The 15,965-nt window shown below is 53.7% G+C and overlaps 2 protein-coding genes across 2 annotated transcripts; both read left to right on the top strand.

Annotated features, from left to right (window-relative positions):
• Window positions 1-1,367: 1,367 nt before the first annotated feature.
• LOC146356773 (vomeronasal type-2 receptor 26-like) lies at window positions 1,368-4,449 on the top strand. Its single transcript, XM_084830289.1, has 3 exons — window positions 1,368-1,553; window positions 2,071-2,197; window positions 3,545-4,449. The coding sequence occupies exons 1-3, from the start codon at window positions 1,368-1,370 to the stop codon at window positions 4,447-4,449; spliced, it is 1,218 nt and encodes a 405-aa protein (XP_084686415.1).
• A 6,256-nt stretch (window positions 4,450-10,705) lies between these two features.
• Window positions 10,706-14,088, top strand: LOC146356772 (uncharacterized; the record flags this gene model as incomplete). Its single annotated transcript, XM_084831990.1, has 2 exons — window positions 10,706-10,904; window positions 12,354-14,088. Coding segments are annotated over 2 exons (807 nt in total), but the record flags the coding sequence as incomplete, so codon positions are not given.
• Between the last annotated feature and the right edge of the window lie 1,877 nt (window positions 14,089-15,965).

Genomic DNA, 15,965 nt, shown 5'->3' with positions numbered 1-15,965 from the left:
TGGTAGAGCCTTTAGCTAGTGTTCTCTGATATCAAAGTACAGCCGACATTCCGAAAATATATACCATACCACCCAATAGCCAAAGTTCTCTGGGTAGTTTACGAAGATTAAAAACCATAAAAATACAATACTGTGACAAAAAATAAAAACGATTCGTATACAACATGTAAGCGTGCACACGCGCACACACAGACATATATACATACATGCATACAATTTTAATAACCAAGAATAAGAAACCCCAGGGCCAGTAAAAACAAAACAAAACCCATTCGTGTGTTGTCAAATGCCTGGGAGTAGTCAGGTCTTAACCTGGCAGCAAAGAAATGACAGTGTCGGCACCAGGTGGGCCTCGGTGAGGAGCATGTTCCACAATTGGGGGCCACCACTGAGAAGGCCCTCTGCCTTGTTGCTACTCTCCAAGCCTCCCTCAGAGGAGGACCTCAGATGACGGTCACAGGGTATGAGTAGGTTCATTCCATGAGAGGCACTCAAAGCTTTATTATTGCTGTACATTGTTGCACAAATGTTTTGTGTGAGCTCAGTAGTGGGGGCAGACTAGGGCTGGATGGCTAGCCCTGGGGCCCATCATGGGCTTGATCCGACCTGGAGAACATCACCATAGGAAATCTTTATTTGTACGGTTGTGTGACTCCCCCGCCCCTGCCCCCACTGTTCTCATGACCTTAAAGTCACTTCATCCTCTGTGGAATGGGGGTTGCCACATGAAATAGGAGAACGTGGGTCCGCAGGAGAGCTTTTGTGCGGCTGTGTGATTTCACCATCCCCTCCTTTGAATGCAAGATCTTAACGTTCATGTGCCCCAGTTTTCCCCTTCTGTGATACGGCCTGCTGGCTGTTGGGGACCCAAAAGACAGCTCCGCCTCCTCTGAACCCCTTGGTCGTGCCTTGGCGGACCCTCTGGTCTCCGCCTCTGCTGACCCAGCCCTCCACCCGCTGCCCACCAGCCTCAGTGGGCACCAGCTGCCACTGTGGAGGATGCAGCCTTAGTTACGTAACCGACAATTTGCTGGCTTCTAAAGGTGCCCCAAACGTGCCCCATGGGGTGGCCGGCCTCCCTTTCCCCGAGGTTCAGGCCAAGCCCAGGGTATAGAATTCTCCCCAGGAGACAAAACGTCAAATGGGTTTAGCTGCCCATCTCTAAAGGAGACAGAGGAAGGAAATCGGGTCCCTTGTGAAGGTCAAGGGATGCACTCAGCCACTTGCTTCTGGAACCAGTCCTGAACCGTGGGAAATGGGCAGAACCGAGGCATCGACCGTGGTTGCTTGTCTCCTCCATGCCGGTGTTCCCTCTGCCGTTCCAGCTTCACCCTTTCCTGAGAAACCCCCAGTTCTACAACCGTTCCATGGATGGCGTGTATCTGGACGAGAACGGGGACCCGGCAGCCGACTTTGACATCGTGAACTGGGTGGTGTTTCCCAATAGGTCCGTCGTCAGGGTGAAATTCGGGAGCATGGAAAGACGGGGACCCCCAGGCCTCACCGTCGCCCTCGATCAGGACGCCATTGTGTGGCCCAAGTGGCTCAGCCAGGTGGGGAGAGTCGTCCCCTTCATTCCACAGGCTTCTTCACACCTTCAGCGCACATCACAGGCCCTGGGTCAGGCCTGTCTGTGGGAGCGCGGGGGAGATGGGGAGAGCACGCGGGCTGTGCCGCCTCACCGCGCCTCGTGGCGCCTGGGCCACCTCAGGTGGGGAGCGGCGAGTCGTGGCGCCCAGTTTCCTCCTCCTCTTGCGACTCAGCCAGCAGAGCGCCGCCTGCACTGTGGCGAAGCAGCGGAGGCTTAGAAACAGCCGTGAAAAATAACGACTTTAGACTCGACACAACACAAGGGAAGCAACGGAGGAAGGGGAGGAAGGGGAGGCCCTGGCGGAGTGAACGGGGGGGGGGGCAGCGTGGAGTTCTTCCAGCTGCACGTGCTTGTGCTCCGCCGCAGGCTTCAGGTTAACCCCTAGAGGTCCTGCTGGGTCCTTCTCAGCTCGATCTCCATTTCTGCTGATCAATGCATCCTGACGCATTGTCCTTGTTGGTCCGTGTCTCTGTGTTCAGCCCCTGCCGCATTCCCGGTGCGTGGAGAGCTGTCGCCCTGGATTCAAGAAGGTGGCTCAGGAAGGAAGGCCCGTTTGCTGCTACGACTGCGCTCCCTGTGCGGAAGGGACCATCTCCACCCAGGAAGGTGGGTGACTCCAGAGGAGAAGGCAGCCCTGAGGAGGAGGGCAAAGATCCACCCAGATGTGGCCTCTGAAGGTTTCCTTAAAGGCATTTCTGGAGTTGGATCTTGCAAAGTCCACAATTTATTTCACAAAGCAAGCCACATGGGGGTGGATGGGGACGCAGTGGATGGGTAGGGATTCGCACCATCACCCGCACTTGACATAGTGTGCAAGCCCTCCATGGCCGAGATTGTTATGTTCGCCCCACTTCTTGGCACGACGAGAACTCCCAGGGGTGGAGCGCTCGCCAGGGTTGGGTTTCCTTTGGAAGGAGGTCAGTGGAGGCTTAGTCGCATGTTGAAATATTTGCCTTTATTCACAAGCATACATAAAAACTTAAGAAGAGCCCTGCTGGATCAGACCAAGGTCCTATCTCGCCTGGCATTCTTTTCCCCCTGTGGCCAACCAGTTGCCTCAATGGGAGGCTCACATGTAGGACACGAGAGCAACAGCACCCTCCCGCCCATGTTCCCCAGCATACTGCCTCTGATACTGGAGGCAGTACAGAGCCATCAGGACTGGAGCCATCGACAGTCCTCTCCTCCCCCATGAATTTGCCCAATCCCCTCGTAAAACTGTCCTAGTTGGCGGCCATCTCTGCATCTTGTGGTAGCAAACTCCACAGTTTAATTATGCATCCTTTGTAGAAGTCCTCCCTTTCTCTGCCTTGAATCTTCCACCACTCCGCTTCATTGCATGACCCTGGTTGAGCAGAGCTTGAGCATAGGTGGAGGCACAGCTTAAATCATGCTGGATATGGATGATGGGAGTTGTAGTCCAAGACATCCAGAGGGCACCAGGAAGGCTGGCTTGAACACTCAAATGGGCAGCCAACATCCACTGCTCCCACATCAGTCTCCCGAGAGAGAGAGAGAGAGAGAGAGAGAGAGCAGCAGCAGCACAACTTTAAGATGCTTGGAGAGCTCAAATTCTATCTCTTCCTCTGTCTCACCAAACTGTCTCCTTTACATCGGAGATAACACAGGGGATCCCGCCAGAGGGAGGGAGATTGGAGGCCAAGCCCTGCCCCCTGAGGAATTCATGGAGGTTGCACATGCCAGATGGGGAACCTCTGCAGGTCAGATAAGGCCCCCGGGTTCCCCATCCCTGGGTTGAAGTCATGTTGAAACACATGAGACACCAACTGTGGCTTGTTCACGTGGGAGAACGAGGAGGCCCAGCAGGCCGGTCTGTGTCCTGCGTGAAGTGAATCTGTGCTGTGAATCACCCAGAGGTGATTGCTTGGGCGCAGTGTAACGGGACAGAGATGGCTAAAGATGCAAGGAAGATGCCACTCCTGTTCTTTCCAGATGCGGACCACTGCACCAAGTGTCCGGACAATCAGCATCCAAACACAGACCGAGATGGATGTATGCCCAAGGTTGCAACCTTCCTGTCCTATGAAGAGCATCTGGGGATCATCCTGGCTTCCTTGGCCCTATTCCTGTCCTCAACCACGGGATTTGTACTGGGAACCTTTATTAAATTCCTAGAAACTCCACTAGTCAAAGCCAACAACCAGGACCTCTCCTACATTCTCCTCGTCTCCCTCCTGCTTTCCTTCTTGTCCTCCTTCCTCTTCATTGGGAGGCCAAGGAAAGCCACCTGCCTTCTTCAACAAACAGCCTTCAGCATCATCTTCTCCGTTTCCGTCTCTTCTCTCTTGGCCAAAACGATCACTGTGGTGCTGGCCTTCCTGGCCACAAAGCCAGGGAACAGGGCGAGGGGGTGGCTGGGGAAGAGTCTGGCCAACTCCATCGTCCTTTCCTGTTCTGGTGTCCAAGTTGTCATCTGTGCCATCTGGCTGGGCCTCTCTCCCCCGTTCCCTGACTCCGACATGCACTCCCAGCCTGGAGAGATCGTCCTGCAATGCAACGAAGGGTCTGTCGCCATGTTCTATGCCGCCCTTGGCTACATGGGCTTCCTGGCTGCCATCTGCTTCACGGTGGCTTTCCTAGCCCGGAAGCTGCCCGGGGCCTTCAATGAGGCCAAGCTGATCACCTTCAGCATGCTGGTCTTCTGCAGCGTGTGGGTGTCCTTTGTGCCCACCTACCTGAGCACGAAGGGGAAATACATGGTGGCCGTGCAGGTCTTCTCCATCTTGGCCTCCAGTGCTGGGTTGCTGGGCTGCATCTTTCTCCCCAAGTGCTACATCATTGTACTGAGGCCTCATCTGAATACAAAAGAGCATCTCATGATGAAAATAAAAGTCTAAATCTGATTCATGTTGTTACGAAACACCCTTTATTCCGGGGAAAAAATTATATGGTACTCTGCGCTTGGAAAGAGAGGCTTCACTCCGTCTTGGGAAGGCACCATAGAAGCCTTTTGCCCATTTTAATCTTGCTAGCAATGGTTCTGGTTTAACTGTTTTACTCGGGCTCTCGGCACTGCCTGCGAGGTTTTCCCATTGTGAAATGCGTTGTGGGTTCCTTTCAGGGCCGAAAGGCAGTATAAAAAATGTCTGTGGATAAATAAATGAAGACATAAGTAAACCTTAGACACCAGGCCATGCACTCAAGGCAGAACTCTTTCTATGTGACCAGGGGCGTCCCTGCCTCCAGAAGCCGGCCCTTGAAGAGGTGCCAGGCAAATGCTTTCAGCAGCCTCTTTCTGTTTACCTTCCTGCGAAAGCCAGGAGGCGGCAGAATTGTCAGCCAGTTGACTCCCAAACGGACACCCAGGCAACCATTTCACAGCTCCATCTCAGTTCTGACAAACCACGGGAGAGAGGGTTTTGCCGCTGTTTGATTCTTAATGGTTAAACTGAGGCTGGGGGCAGCTGCGGCCTCCAAGCACCCCAGTGGCCAGGGCTCTTTGGCCCATAGGAGCCTTGCGTGTCTCCCACAACAGCAGCCTTGTGGCATCACACACTCTCCCCCCCGGGGGAAAAAGGGACCAGCCTCCCTCCATGTTCGACCGGCGTCTCCCCCTCTCAGGCATGCTGGGAAGACGTATGTGACAAAGAGCACATACGGCCAGCAGTAGCCTTTGGCGTGTAAAAACGGACCTGGCCTCTCCGCCCGGCGAGTCAGCCTGAAGGAGTGCGAGTGGGCGCCTGGCCAGGCGTCGCCTCCTGATGACCAGGCAGATCGCAGTTGCCCAGATTTCCTCGCGGGACTGACTTCCTTTGCTCTCTCAGAGACGTAACTCAGATCTCTGAAGTTTACGAGAAAGGGTTCACCGACTGCTTGGCATGTAACCCGCCCAGCGATAGCATTGGGGTCTTTTTGCTTTCCTCCGTTTTCCTCCCCCTTTTCACTGCCAGTATGAAAGCGTCTGCCGCCCTCCATTCTCTGCCACTTGCTCGCTGAGACTTGTGCCACTGCTCGGGCAACGGAACACGTGTTTGCGCCAGAGCTCGCCTGTGTCTGGTTGGTTCACTGGACCATCAGCTGGCCAGCGAACCAAGCCGAGGGGCCTTTCGCCCCTCTTCCCACACCCTTCGCCCCCCCTTTGTGGCAGGCCCACTGCTGCCAGGCCCCTCTCCCCCGGCTGGGGACCCCAGTGCTGTGGCTGTGTCTCGCATGCCAGCCTGGGAGGCTTGCTGCAGGATGGACTCCACAGCCAGCGTGGCACCCGGGCTCGGCCTCCAGGAGGGGTCACTGCGCCACCAGCCCCTCCCCCGAAGGTTGAAGAACACTTCAAATGTTGAAGAGCACTGGGCCCAGGACTGAGCCCTGCGGTACCCCACTCGTTACCTCTCCCCAGCTTGAGAAGGTCCCATTCATAAGCACTCTTTGAGTCCCATTCTGTAGCCAACTGTGGATCCACCGGATTGTTGTTTCATCTAGCCCACTTTGAGCTAGTTTGCTCATCAGGATGTCATGGGGCACTTTGTCGAAAGCTTTGCTGAAGTCGAGGTATATGATGTCCACAGCATTCCCACGGTCTACAAGGGAGGTTACGTGATCAAAATATGAGATCAGATTTGTCTGGCAGGACTTGTTTTTGACAAATCCATGTTGGCTTCAAGTCATCACTGCATTGTTTTCAAAGTGCTTACAGATGGATTGCTTTATGATGTGCTCCAGAATTTTGCCAGGGATTGATGTCAGACTGACTGGTCTGTAGAAGAGAGGGACAACGTTAGCCCTCCTCCAGTCATCTGGCACTTCCCCCGTCCTCCATGATTTCTCAAAGAGAATAGACAGCGGTTCTGAGAGTTCTTCTGCCAGTTCCTTTATGACTCTAGGATGCAGTTCATCTGGCCCTGGAGATTTGAACTCATTCAAAGTAATGTGGTTTTCCTTGACCATATGCCTGTTGATCTCAAGCTGCAATCCTGCCCCTTCAGCCTGTAGTTCGCCTTTTCCAGGGGGGTCATAGACCCTCTTTTGGGAGAAGACTGAGCCAAAGTAGGAATTCAGCACCTCTGCCTTTTCTTTGTCATCTGTTACCGTTTTGCCATCCTTATTTAATAGCTGAACCACCATTTCTTTCCTCTGCCTTTTACTCTGCACGTAGCTGAAGAAAGCCTTTTTGTTGTTTTTAACATCCCTTGCTAACCTCAGCTCATTCTCAGCTTTAGCCTTCCTGACGCCATCCCTGCAATTCTGTGCTATCTGCCTGTACCCTTCCTTGGTTACTTGGCCTTCTTTCCACTTCCTATATGTGTCCTTTTTTGTTTTCAGGTCATCCCTAAGCTTTTTGTGAAGCCACATTGGCTTCTTCTGTTGTCTTCCACCTTTTCTTCTTGTTGGAATTGCTTGTGATTGTGCCTTGAGAATTTCCTTTTTTAAAAGCTCCCACCCATCTTGGACTCCTTTTCTCACTAGCATAGCTTGCCATGGGACCTTGCTGATCATTGTTCTGAGTTTATGAAAATCAGCTTTCCTAAAATCTAGGGTACGCGTTTGACTACACTCGGCTTTTGCTTCCCTTAGAACCAAGAACTCAAGTACAACATGGTCGCTTTCCCCCAGAGTTCCTGTAACTGCTACTTTCTCCACTAAGTCATCTCTGTTGGTTAGGATCAAGTCAAGGATAGCCGATCCTCTAGTTCCTTCCTCTACTTTCTGTAGGAGGAAGTTATCCGCCACACAAGTCAGGAATTTCCTGGAGGGGCCATGTTTTGCAGAATTTGTCGCCCAACAAATATCGGGGAAATTGAAGTCCCCCATTGCTACTACATCATGCTTCCTTGAAACATTGGCTATTTGCTTTTCAAAAGTTTCATCCTTGTCTTCTCCTTGGTTGGGTGGCCGGTAGTAGACTCCGACCACCAGGTTCCTTTTATGCTTTGCTCCATTTATTTTGATCCAGATGCTCTTGATGGGGCTACCAAGCTCCTCCTCCTGCATTTCTGTGCAGAGTATTTTTCACATACAGTGCAACCCCACCTCCCTTTCTGTTCCTCCTGTTCTTTTTGAACAAGTGATATCCTTCCATTGCTGTGTTCCAGTCATGAGAGTCATCCCACCAAGTCTCAGTTATACCTATCAAGTCATAATTTCCCTCTTGTATTAAGAGTTCAAGGTCGTTCTGTTTGTTTCCCATACCCTGGGCATTAGTATATAGACATCGAAGACCATGTGCTTCATAGTCTGGCTTTCTTCCTACATGTGCCTGAAGACTATTATTGGGCGCTATCAGAGCTGTTCTCTCCGGTGCAGTGCATGCGCCTATGTCCATTGTTACCCCCAACATTACATCTCCCTTCCCTGTAGGATTCAGTTTAAAGCCCTCCTGATGAAGTTCTTCATGCTGTGGCCAAACACATTCTTCCCATCCTTTGTGAGGTGCAACCCATCCCTAGCCAACAGCCCCTCTTCCAGGAAGTATAGCCCGTGGTCCCAGAATCCAAATCTCTCTCGTCGGCACCACCTTCGTAGCCAGTCATTCACCCGGAGTATTTTTCGTTCCCTTTCTATCCCTCTTCTAACTACTGGAAGGATGGATGAGAAAACTATCTGGGCCCCAAAGTTTTTGAGTTTCCTTCCCAAAGCTTCAAAGTCTGACGTGATCTCTTCGTAGCTCCGCCTGGCGGTATCATTTGTTCCCACGTGGATGAGAAGAAAGGGATACCTGTCAGTGGGCTTTATGAGTGCAGGCAACCTTTCAGTCACATCTCTAATCTGTCCTCTCGGGAGACAGCATACCTGGCGAGTCCACGGGTCTTCGCGACATACTTGGGTCTCGATCCCACGCAGCAAGGAGTCTCCCACTACTACCACCCTTCTCTTCTTCTTCTTGTAGGCCTGGGTTTCATCGCCTCTGTTGGACTGACCTTCAGCCTCTTGCTCGCTCTCATGCAGGTTCCCCTGTGATTCTTCCTCTGCAGGCTGTCCTCCAGTCTCATCCGCAAGTACCTGGAATCGGTTCCACAGCTCCACTGCTTCCACTGGTGCAGAGCGGCGTCTAGTTCTTCTTCTCCTGTCACCCTTTTCCAAGGAGTATCCTCTACTCCATTTTTCATCACCTCAGCATTTCCCACTGCCTCCTCTTGCTGTTGCTCTTCAAGCTTCTGGTCTGCCCTTTGCTGCTGTAGTTCCCCCATTCTGTCCAAGAACTCTTCGTGTTCTCTTATTCCCCGGAGGGTCGACAGTCGCCGCTCCAGTCCACTTACTTTTTCCTCCAGCAGCGTGATCAACTTGCACTTGTCGCAGGTGTAGGCCATGTTGTTCTCCTGCAAGATAACAAAGATTGCACACACCTTGCAGGTCACCACCACTGGAGAGTCTTGTCCTTCCATAGCCTCTTTTCCCTTTTTGTGTCTAGCTTTGTGATTGTTCTATACTAGCCTGTGCCTGCTCCTCTGCTCAGTAGAGGTTAAAAGCAGGGTCCCACTGGTGTGAAAGTGTGTGTTACAAGACAAATAAATGGAAAAAAGTTAATTAAAATAAAAAATAAAAATAATTAAAAAAAATGTTAGGGGCCTCCCCCTTGCCCTCCCCTGCCGAACTCCCCTGGCCAACTCCTGTTTGCTCCCCCTGTTCGCTCGCTCTCTGGGAGCTTGCCTGCTTCTGTAGTCCCTGGACCAGCTGGAGCAGCTTGCTCTGCTCTGCTCTGCTCAGCTGGGAGGCGGGAAACAACAGGGGTCCCTGTTTTTCCTTCTCATGGGAATGGTTTGTGACTGTGCCTTCTCAGGATCTCCCTTGCTTCTGGAGCTCATTTTTCCTTCTAGCCACAGGATCTGAACCAACTTTTCTCTGACCTTCTAAAAATTGGTGTTCCTAAAATCCAAGTCGCGCATCCAGCTAAGCTCAGTTTTCACAGCGCTCTCTGTCATGAATTCCAAGACGACATGGACACTTTCCCCTAAGGTTCCTGCCACATCCACTTCATCTACCATTTCTTTCCAGTCAAAAATGTATTGGATGTTCAGAGTTGGATTGCAGAGTTAGGCTTCCAGCAGATGTCAGGAGAGTTGAAATCCCCCATAATTACTAGTTCTTGCCTCTGTGGGAGTTTTGTTATCTGTTCCAGGAAAGCACCGTCCATGTCTTCTGGCTGGGTGGTAAACTCCCACACTGCAATCCTTCTTGTTCCTCTCTCCCTCAAGTCTGTACCCAAAGGCTTCCAACAGAGCTTCCATGCTCAGCATCATGGGTTTCTTCACAGGTGGATATATTCCTGGCATGTAGCACACGGATGCAATGAATATGAACTTGAGCACGCTCCGGGAGAGAGCGCAGGACAGGAAGGCCTGGCGTGCTATGGTCCATGGGGTCACGAAGAGTCGGACACGACTGAACGACTGAACAACAACAAGCACTCTTCCCTCTCCCTTCCTGCTGGGCCTATTCCTTTTGAACAGGGTCTCTCCTTCAGTGGCACTATTCCAATCATGAGTTCCATCCCATCAAGTCTCAGTAATGCCTATTAGATTATACATTAGTATTTCAAGTTCATCCTGTTTGGTTCCCATCCATAGGTCTTAGTGGGATCCACCTCCCGTGCCTTGTCTCCTCTCAGTCCTGCGTGTTCTTCTCCATAAAGAACTACTAGGCCTCCATAAAACGTGGCCTAGTAGTCCTGAGCTCTGGGCTTTTCCACCCCACCTGTTTAAAGGCCTCTCAGTCAGGTTTGTGAGGCTCCTGCCAAGACCGTTCTCCCCTTCCCTGCGAGGTGGACCCCATCGTGTGCAAGGAGTCCTTTACACTGGCATCGTAGGCCACGGTCCGCCAGACCAGCCTTTCCCCAGGGCACCATCTGCCTTGCCGGCTGTTCGCTTTCAGTATCCTTTCCCCTGTACTGGTGCCCTGGCCTTTGACAGGAAGGGCTGCCCAAAACTCCACTTGTGCCCCAAATCAATCACTTTCCTACTCCCAGAGCCTCGCAGCCATTGGAAATCCAATCAGTTCTTTTTCCCAGTTAAATGTCATTCTGTTGTTTTCTGCCCTGCGCTCCAGCCTATCAAGATCCCTTTGAATTCCGTTTCTGTCTTCCAGGGTATTAGCTATCCCACCCAATTCTGTGTCCTCTGCAGGGCTAGGTGATGAAAATAGGAAAGAATTCCCTGATCTGCCACAGGAGGGGCGGGAGCCTTCAGACTGGGTGTTTTGAAATCGCTAAACAAATGCTATAGTCGGGAAGTGCCAGAAGTAATTTCGCTCTTTCTGTCCTCTGCAACAGGGCTTCCCATTCCCAGATCTGATCTCATCTCCTGGCAGGAAGAAGTGGGTGACCCCCTTGTCCAGGGCTCTGAGGGAGGGGAGAGATCAGCAGGTGGGTGCTTGGCTGTGGTTGGACCCTTTCTCCATAGGCCTACCAGATGTGTTTTCCTAGCAGATGTTTCTCCTGGCTAAATGTCACCCTCTTGAGAGATCTGTCAGAGAAACAGTCTGGGAACATGTGGAGGGACTCAGTCAACTGGGAAAAGGCTAGCTGGTGTCTAAAGAGTGGGAGAAAATCTATTCAACACCAGTCTCGAAAGACAGTATTTATAAAGTAATATATTTTATTATTACTTTATATCCTGCCTTTTTTTCCTCTTGCAAAGAATCCAAGGTGGCGTTCATGGTTCTCCTCCTCTCCATTTTATCCTCACAAAACCCCTGTGAGGTTGGTCAGGCGGAGAGTCAGCGACTGGCCCAAGTCACCCAGTGGGCTTCCTGGCCGAGTGGGGAGTAGAGTCCCAGGCCAGCCCTCTAACCCCTACTCCCCATGGCTGTCAGTCTTCAGCCTGTGCAATCAGGATATGGAGAAGCTGCTTGGAGGGGGAGGCCTCGCCCCTGTCCTCTGAGCCATGCCCTTCAGTGATAAAGGCAGCCAGGTTGGGCTTAGGATCTCAGAGGTGCTTCGTCCTTCCTCTCCGGAGCGCATGGTCCCCACTCTTCCGAAGGAGGCGGAGGTGCAGTCTTTGTTCAAGGAATCTAGCCTGCGGCCTCAGGTTTCTCGTAGTTATCACCCGATTCATAAACTGCTGGGGGGGGGGGAAGGTATGGGAGAGGGTGGCGGCCCCTCGACTCCCGGTGGTCTTGGGGGACACTGACTGTTGGATCCACATTTTCATGGTGGTGGATGAGTCACACTGGGAAATTCAGATTTCACAACATTGGTTCTTCGGGCTATCAGCGGCTTTCCATACCATCAGCCATGGATCCAAGTTCGGTGCACCCTATCTTGCCGCCCAAGGCACACCCAAACTCTCACACGAATTCTGGCGAGTGGGGGTGCATGCTGGGAAGATGGGCTGCTGCAAATGCCACAGCAGGAAAGCGGCTGGCAGGGCTCTTGGGGGCCCCCACTGGAGGAGGAGGCCGGCCCTCGTGGCGGGGGGGACAGCAGCACAGTTCACTCCTCCTCCCGCTCCACCCCGATGTGCCCGCCTGAGGCCATTAATTGGGGCCAGCCCCGATCGCATCCTTCAGCGGGTCGGGTCGTTTTGTGCCGCTGCATGATTTAATTGTGAATTTTTATTCTGTTGAAGATGGTTTTTACCTCTTGCTCTGAGCCATCTAGCGTGGATTACGTCCTCTAGACAGTCCGCCAACATTGGTAGAAATGAGTCTCTGCACACCACTCTAGTTACCGGTTCTGTTCAGCATTAGAGCCAATTTATTGTATTTAGAAGAGATTGCCACTCCACTCAGTATTTTTCCTCTGTTAATCAAAACAGCAAACCACCGGCTTTGTTCCTTGAAGTGAGGAAACATTCTCTCTTCATTTTTTCAGCTGAATGTGGAAAGAGCTTCAATCAGGGCTCCCACCTTAAACAACATCGGAGACTTCGCTCAGGGGACAAGCTGTATAAATGCTCACTGTGTGGAAAGAGCTTTAGCTGGAGCTCCGACCTTAAACGGCATCAAAGAATTCACACGGGGCAGAAGCCTTATGAATGCTCGGTGTGTGGAAAGAGCTTCCGTCAGAGATCCCAACTCAGGTCTCATCAAAGAATTCACACAGGGGAGAAGCCCTATCAGTGCTCAGCGTGTGGCAAGAGCTTCAGTCGGAGCTCCGACCTTAACTCACATCAAAGAATTCACACAGGGGAGAAGCCCTATCAGTGCTTAGAGTGTGGAAAGTGTTTCAGTTGGAGCTCCCACCTTAAACACCATCAAAGAACTCACACAGGGCAGAAGCCGTACAAATGTTCAGAGTGTGGAAAGAGCTTCAGTCAGAGCTCCCAGCTTGAACAGCATCAAAGAATTCACACAGGGGAGAAGCCGTACAAATGCTCAGAGTGTGGAAAGAGCTTTAGTCAGAGCTCCCACCTTAAACACCATCAAACAATTCACACAGGGAAAAGCCCTCTAAAGGTGTCTGGAAAGTGTTCATTCTGAGCACGACCCTTAAGCAACACAAAAGAATTCACACAGTTGAGATGCCCTATAAATACTCGAGCGCAGATAGGGTGTCAATCAGGGCTCCCAACTTAACTTTCAGTACTTCCAAGAATTCACAGAAGGGAGAAGACCTCTAAATGCTCTGTGTAGAAAGCGCTTTGTTCAATGCAAATGCATGGAATTGCGAGACTGAACGCCCAGGAGGAATCCAGTAAATCCTCATAGTTCCTGAAACGCGGGAAGATCCTCTCCTGGTGCGCTGTTCGTTTCAAAAGCTTCAGCCCCAGGAGAGAGCATGGAAATAATTAGCAGCCAAGAGCATTCGCAGAAGGGGCCGGGTGCATCAGGGCTCGAAACGGGGCATGGACATCCACCCGGGTGGCCGCGTGTGGGCAAGGAACATCAGGTGGAGGCGCCTGCCTGGGCAGCCTCCTGTCCTGACCGGCTCCCACCTGCTCACCTGTCAGCATGGCCTCCCGCTGCTTGTGCCAGTCCAAAATGGGCCACGGGTAGATCTGTGGGAACAGTGCCTGATCAAGCCGGGCGACTCCTCCATATTCAAGTGTAATATAGTTTTCTAAAAACATTTTTATGTTGCTGTGGCTGTTTTTTTTTATCATCGCAAGGTTTTATTGTTTCAAATCGTTGTGCACCGTGTTGATGGCTTTTTAGGCAATAACGTGGTATATAAATGTTAATAACTTAGAATACATATTTGGGCTGTTTGCGTCTTGAAATCTGCGTTGACATCTCAGTTTTGGTCTCGGCATTCCTTTGGTTTCGGGCCGGAATGGCTTCGTCGAGCGATGCGATCCCCCCTTTGCGTCGAATGGGTCCGCGGTCGGGATTCGCCCCGCGCCCCTGCCTGGCCTGGGAGCGCGGGGCCGCCCGCATGCCCGGCCGCCCCGGCCCGGCCGCGCGCCCTGCTCCCGCCTCCCAGCAGCCCGCCGCAGAGGACGGAGCGGCGGCCCGCGGGAGGCTGGTGCGCCCCGCCGGCGGGCCCCTGCCCGCGCTGCCCGCCGGCTCCTCCCGGGCCCTGCGGGGCGGGCTCGGCCGCGTGCCCTCGGCCCCCCTCGCCGGCCCTGCTCTGAGCCGGCCGGCCCGGGCCGCGCCCCGCGTGGCCGTGACGGGCGCGCGGGCCCCTTCGTCCAGCAGCGCCAGGAGGCCCGCGCCGCCTCGGCCTTGCGCCCAGCCGCTCCAGCGCGGCCAGGGGGCAGCCGGCCTCCGCGCGACGACCCCGCGGCAGCAGCTTCCGCCGCAGGGCCGCGAGGCGGGCGCCCGCGCGTCACCCCAGCCCCCGCGCGCGCCCCTCCGGCCGCGCCGCACGAGCGCGGCAGCTGCCTCTGCGGGGGAGCCGCTCCGCCGCGGCCGCCGCTCGCCGGCAAGGCGCCGCCGCCACAGGCTGGGGCGCGCCCCCCGCGAGCGCCCCGCGCCCCTGGCCCGCGCAGTGCCCGGCCCGCGCGGCGCGGCGCGGGCACGGCCGGGGCTGGCGGCGCTGGAAGCGGAGCGGGAGCCCAGTCTCCCGGAGCCGGCCGAGCTCGGGGGGCGCGGCAGGGCCCGCGAGCCCCCGAGCCCGACGCGGAGCGGCAGCGCGCTCGGCTGGCGCGGCCTGTTGCTCGGCCCGGCTCGCCGCCCCCGCGGGAGCGGGCGCTGCCGCGGGCCGACGCCAGCGGGCGCGAGCGCGCTGTGTCTGCGGCGGGGCGGCCTTCCCCGCCGCGCGAGCGCGCTTTGTCCCCAGCCGCGGCCACCGGCTGGGCCACTTGTCGCAGGTGTGGGCCGTGTTGTTCTCCGGCAGGAAAACAGACATTGCACACACCTTGCAGGTCACCACCACTGGAAGAAGAGCCTTCAGGGTGGTGGCCCCATTTCTGTGGAACTGCCTGCCCCTGGAGGTCAGGCAGGTGCCAATGCTGTGCTGCTTTGTTTTTGAAGGAATAGTTTTGATGTGTTTTATTTTTATCTTTACCAGTTCGTCTTTTACTTTTCAGTGCTCTGGAAACTGTTTAGATATCGAATGGTATATAAATGTTGTAAATAAATAAATGCATTTGTGTTTTTCTTTTAGCACAGACCCTACACCCAGTGGTGTGGGAAAGGCACTCAGCACATGCTCAGAGTTTCTCCATAACTTAGCCCTAGTTTTGAGGACAGGCTCCTTGGCTGACTCCTGGTGAAGACCGGGCACAGATTAAGTTATGGGGAGGAGGAGGAGACAGAGTTTGTGCATAACAAGGAGATGGAGGAGACATGCACAAAAGAGAAGGTGTCCTTGCATGAGCAGACACCTGCGGATGGGAGGAGGAGGAGGGATTGGTGTAGGAATGGGGGAAAAGATGCTGGAAATGCCCAGTAGTGGGAGAAAAGCGTTCTGGATAGGCTCAGGGGTCCTCTGTGTTTTATTACCTTTGGTGGAAGATAAATACATTCTCCTAATTCAAAAGCTACATGCGTGTATATAGATACACACACATACATACAAGTATATATATATATATATATATAAATTGGGGCAGTGCATTGAATTTGGACAAAGTTTGAAGCCCAAGCAGAATCGAGCAGAATAAGCCAAAACAACATGTTTTGGTTCGGTTTCGCAGGATGCTGCGGGAGGAGGGAGGGAGGGAGCGTGGCTGAGGAGCTGCCAGGCCCCCCCGCTAATCCCAGGGCACATTTTGCCAGGGGCTCCGCTCGCTGAGCGTTGGGGGAGGGCAAGGAGGGGGCCGCCCTTCCTGTGCCAGCCTGCTTCAGCACGAAGACGCCTTGCACTGGATTCCAGGCGCCGTCCTTCCCTCACCAGGCTTTTCGCCTTACGCCCCGTTGCAGGGTTCTTCCTCAGTGACGCCTCCGGGCTGCATGTGGCTTTTGGGTCAATGGTCGGCCAGGAGCACAGGAGGCGACCCGGCCCTCTCCTGGAGACCCTCAACATGTGCGTGGTCCAACCTGGCCCACCACCTTGTCAGCATCCTCGTGCTGCCACTGCCGAATCACGCCTGCCAGAGCT

This window comes from Heloderma suspectum, chromosome 2, assembly GCF_057233095.1.
Source record: "Heloderma suspectum isolate Gila_16-S chromosome 2, 16-S_ref, whole genome shotgun sequence".
Taxonomy (NCBI): domain Eukaryota; kingdom Metazoa; phylum Chordata; class Lepidosauria; order Squamata; family Helodermatidae; genus Heloderma; species Heloderma suspectum.
This window is presented reverse-complemented; position numbering and strand designations above follow the sequence as displayed.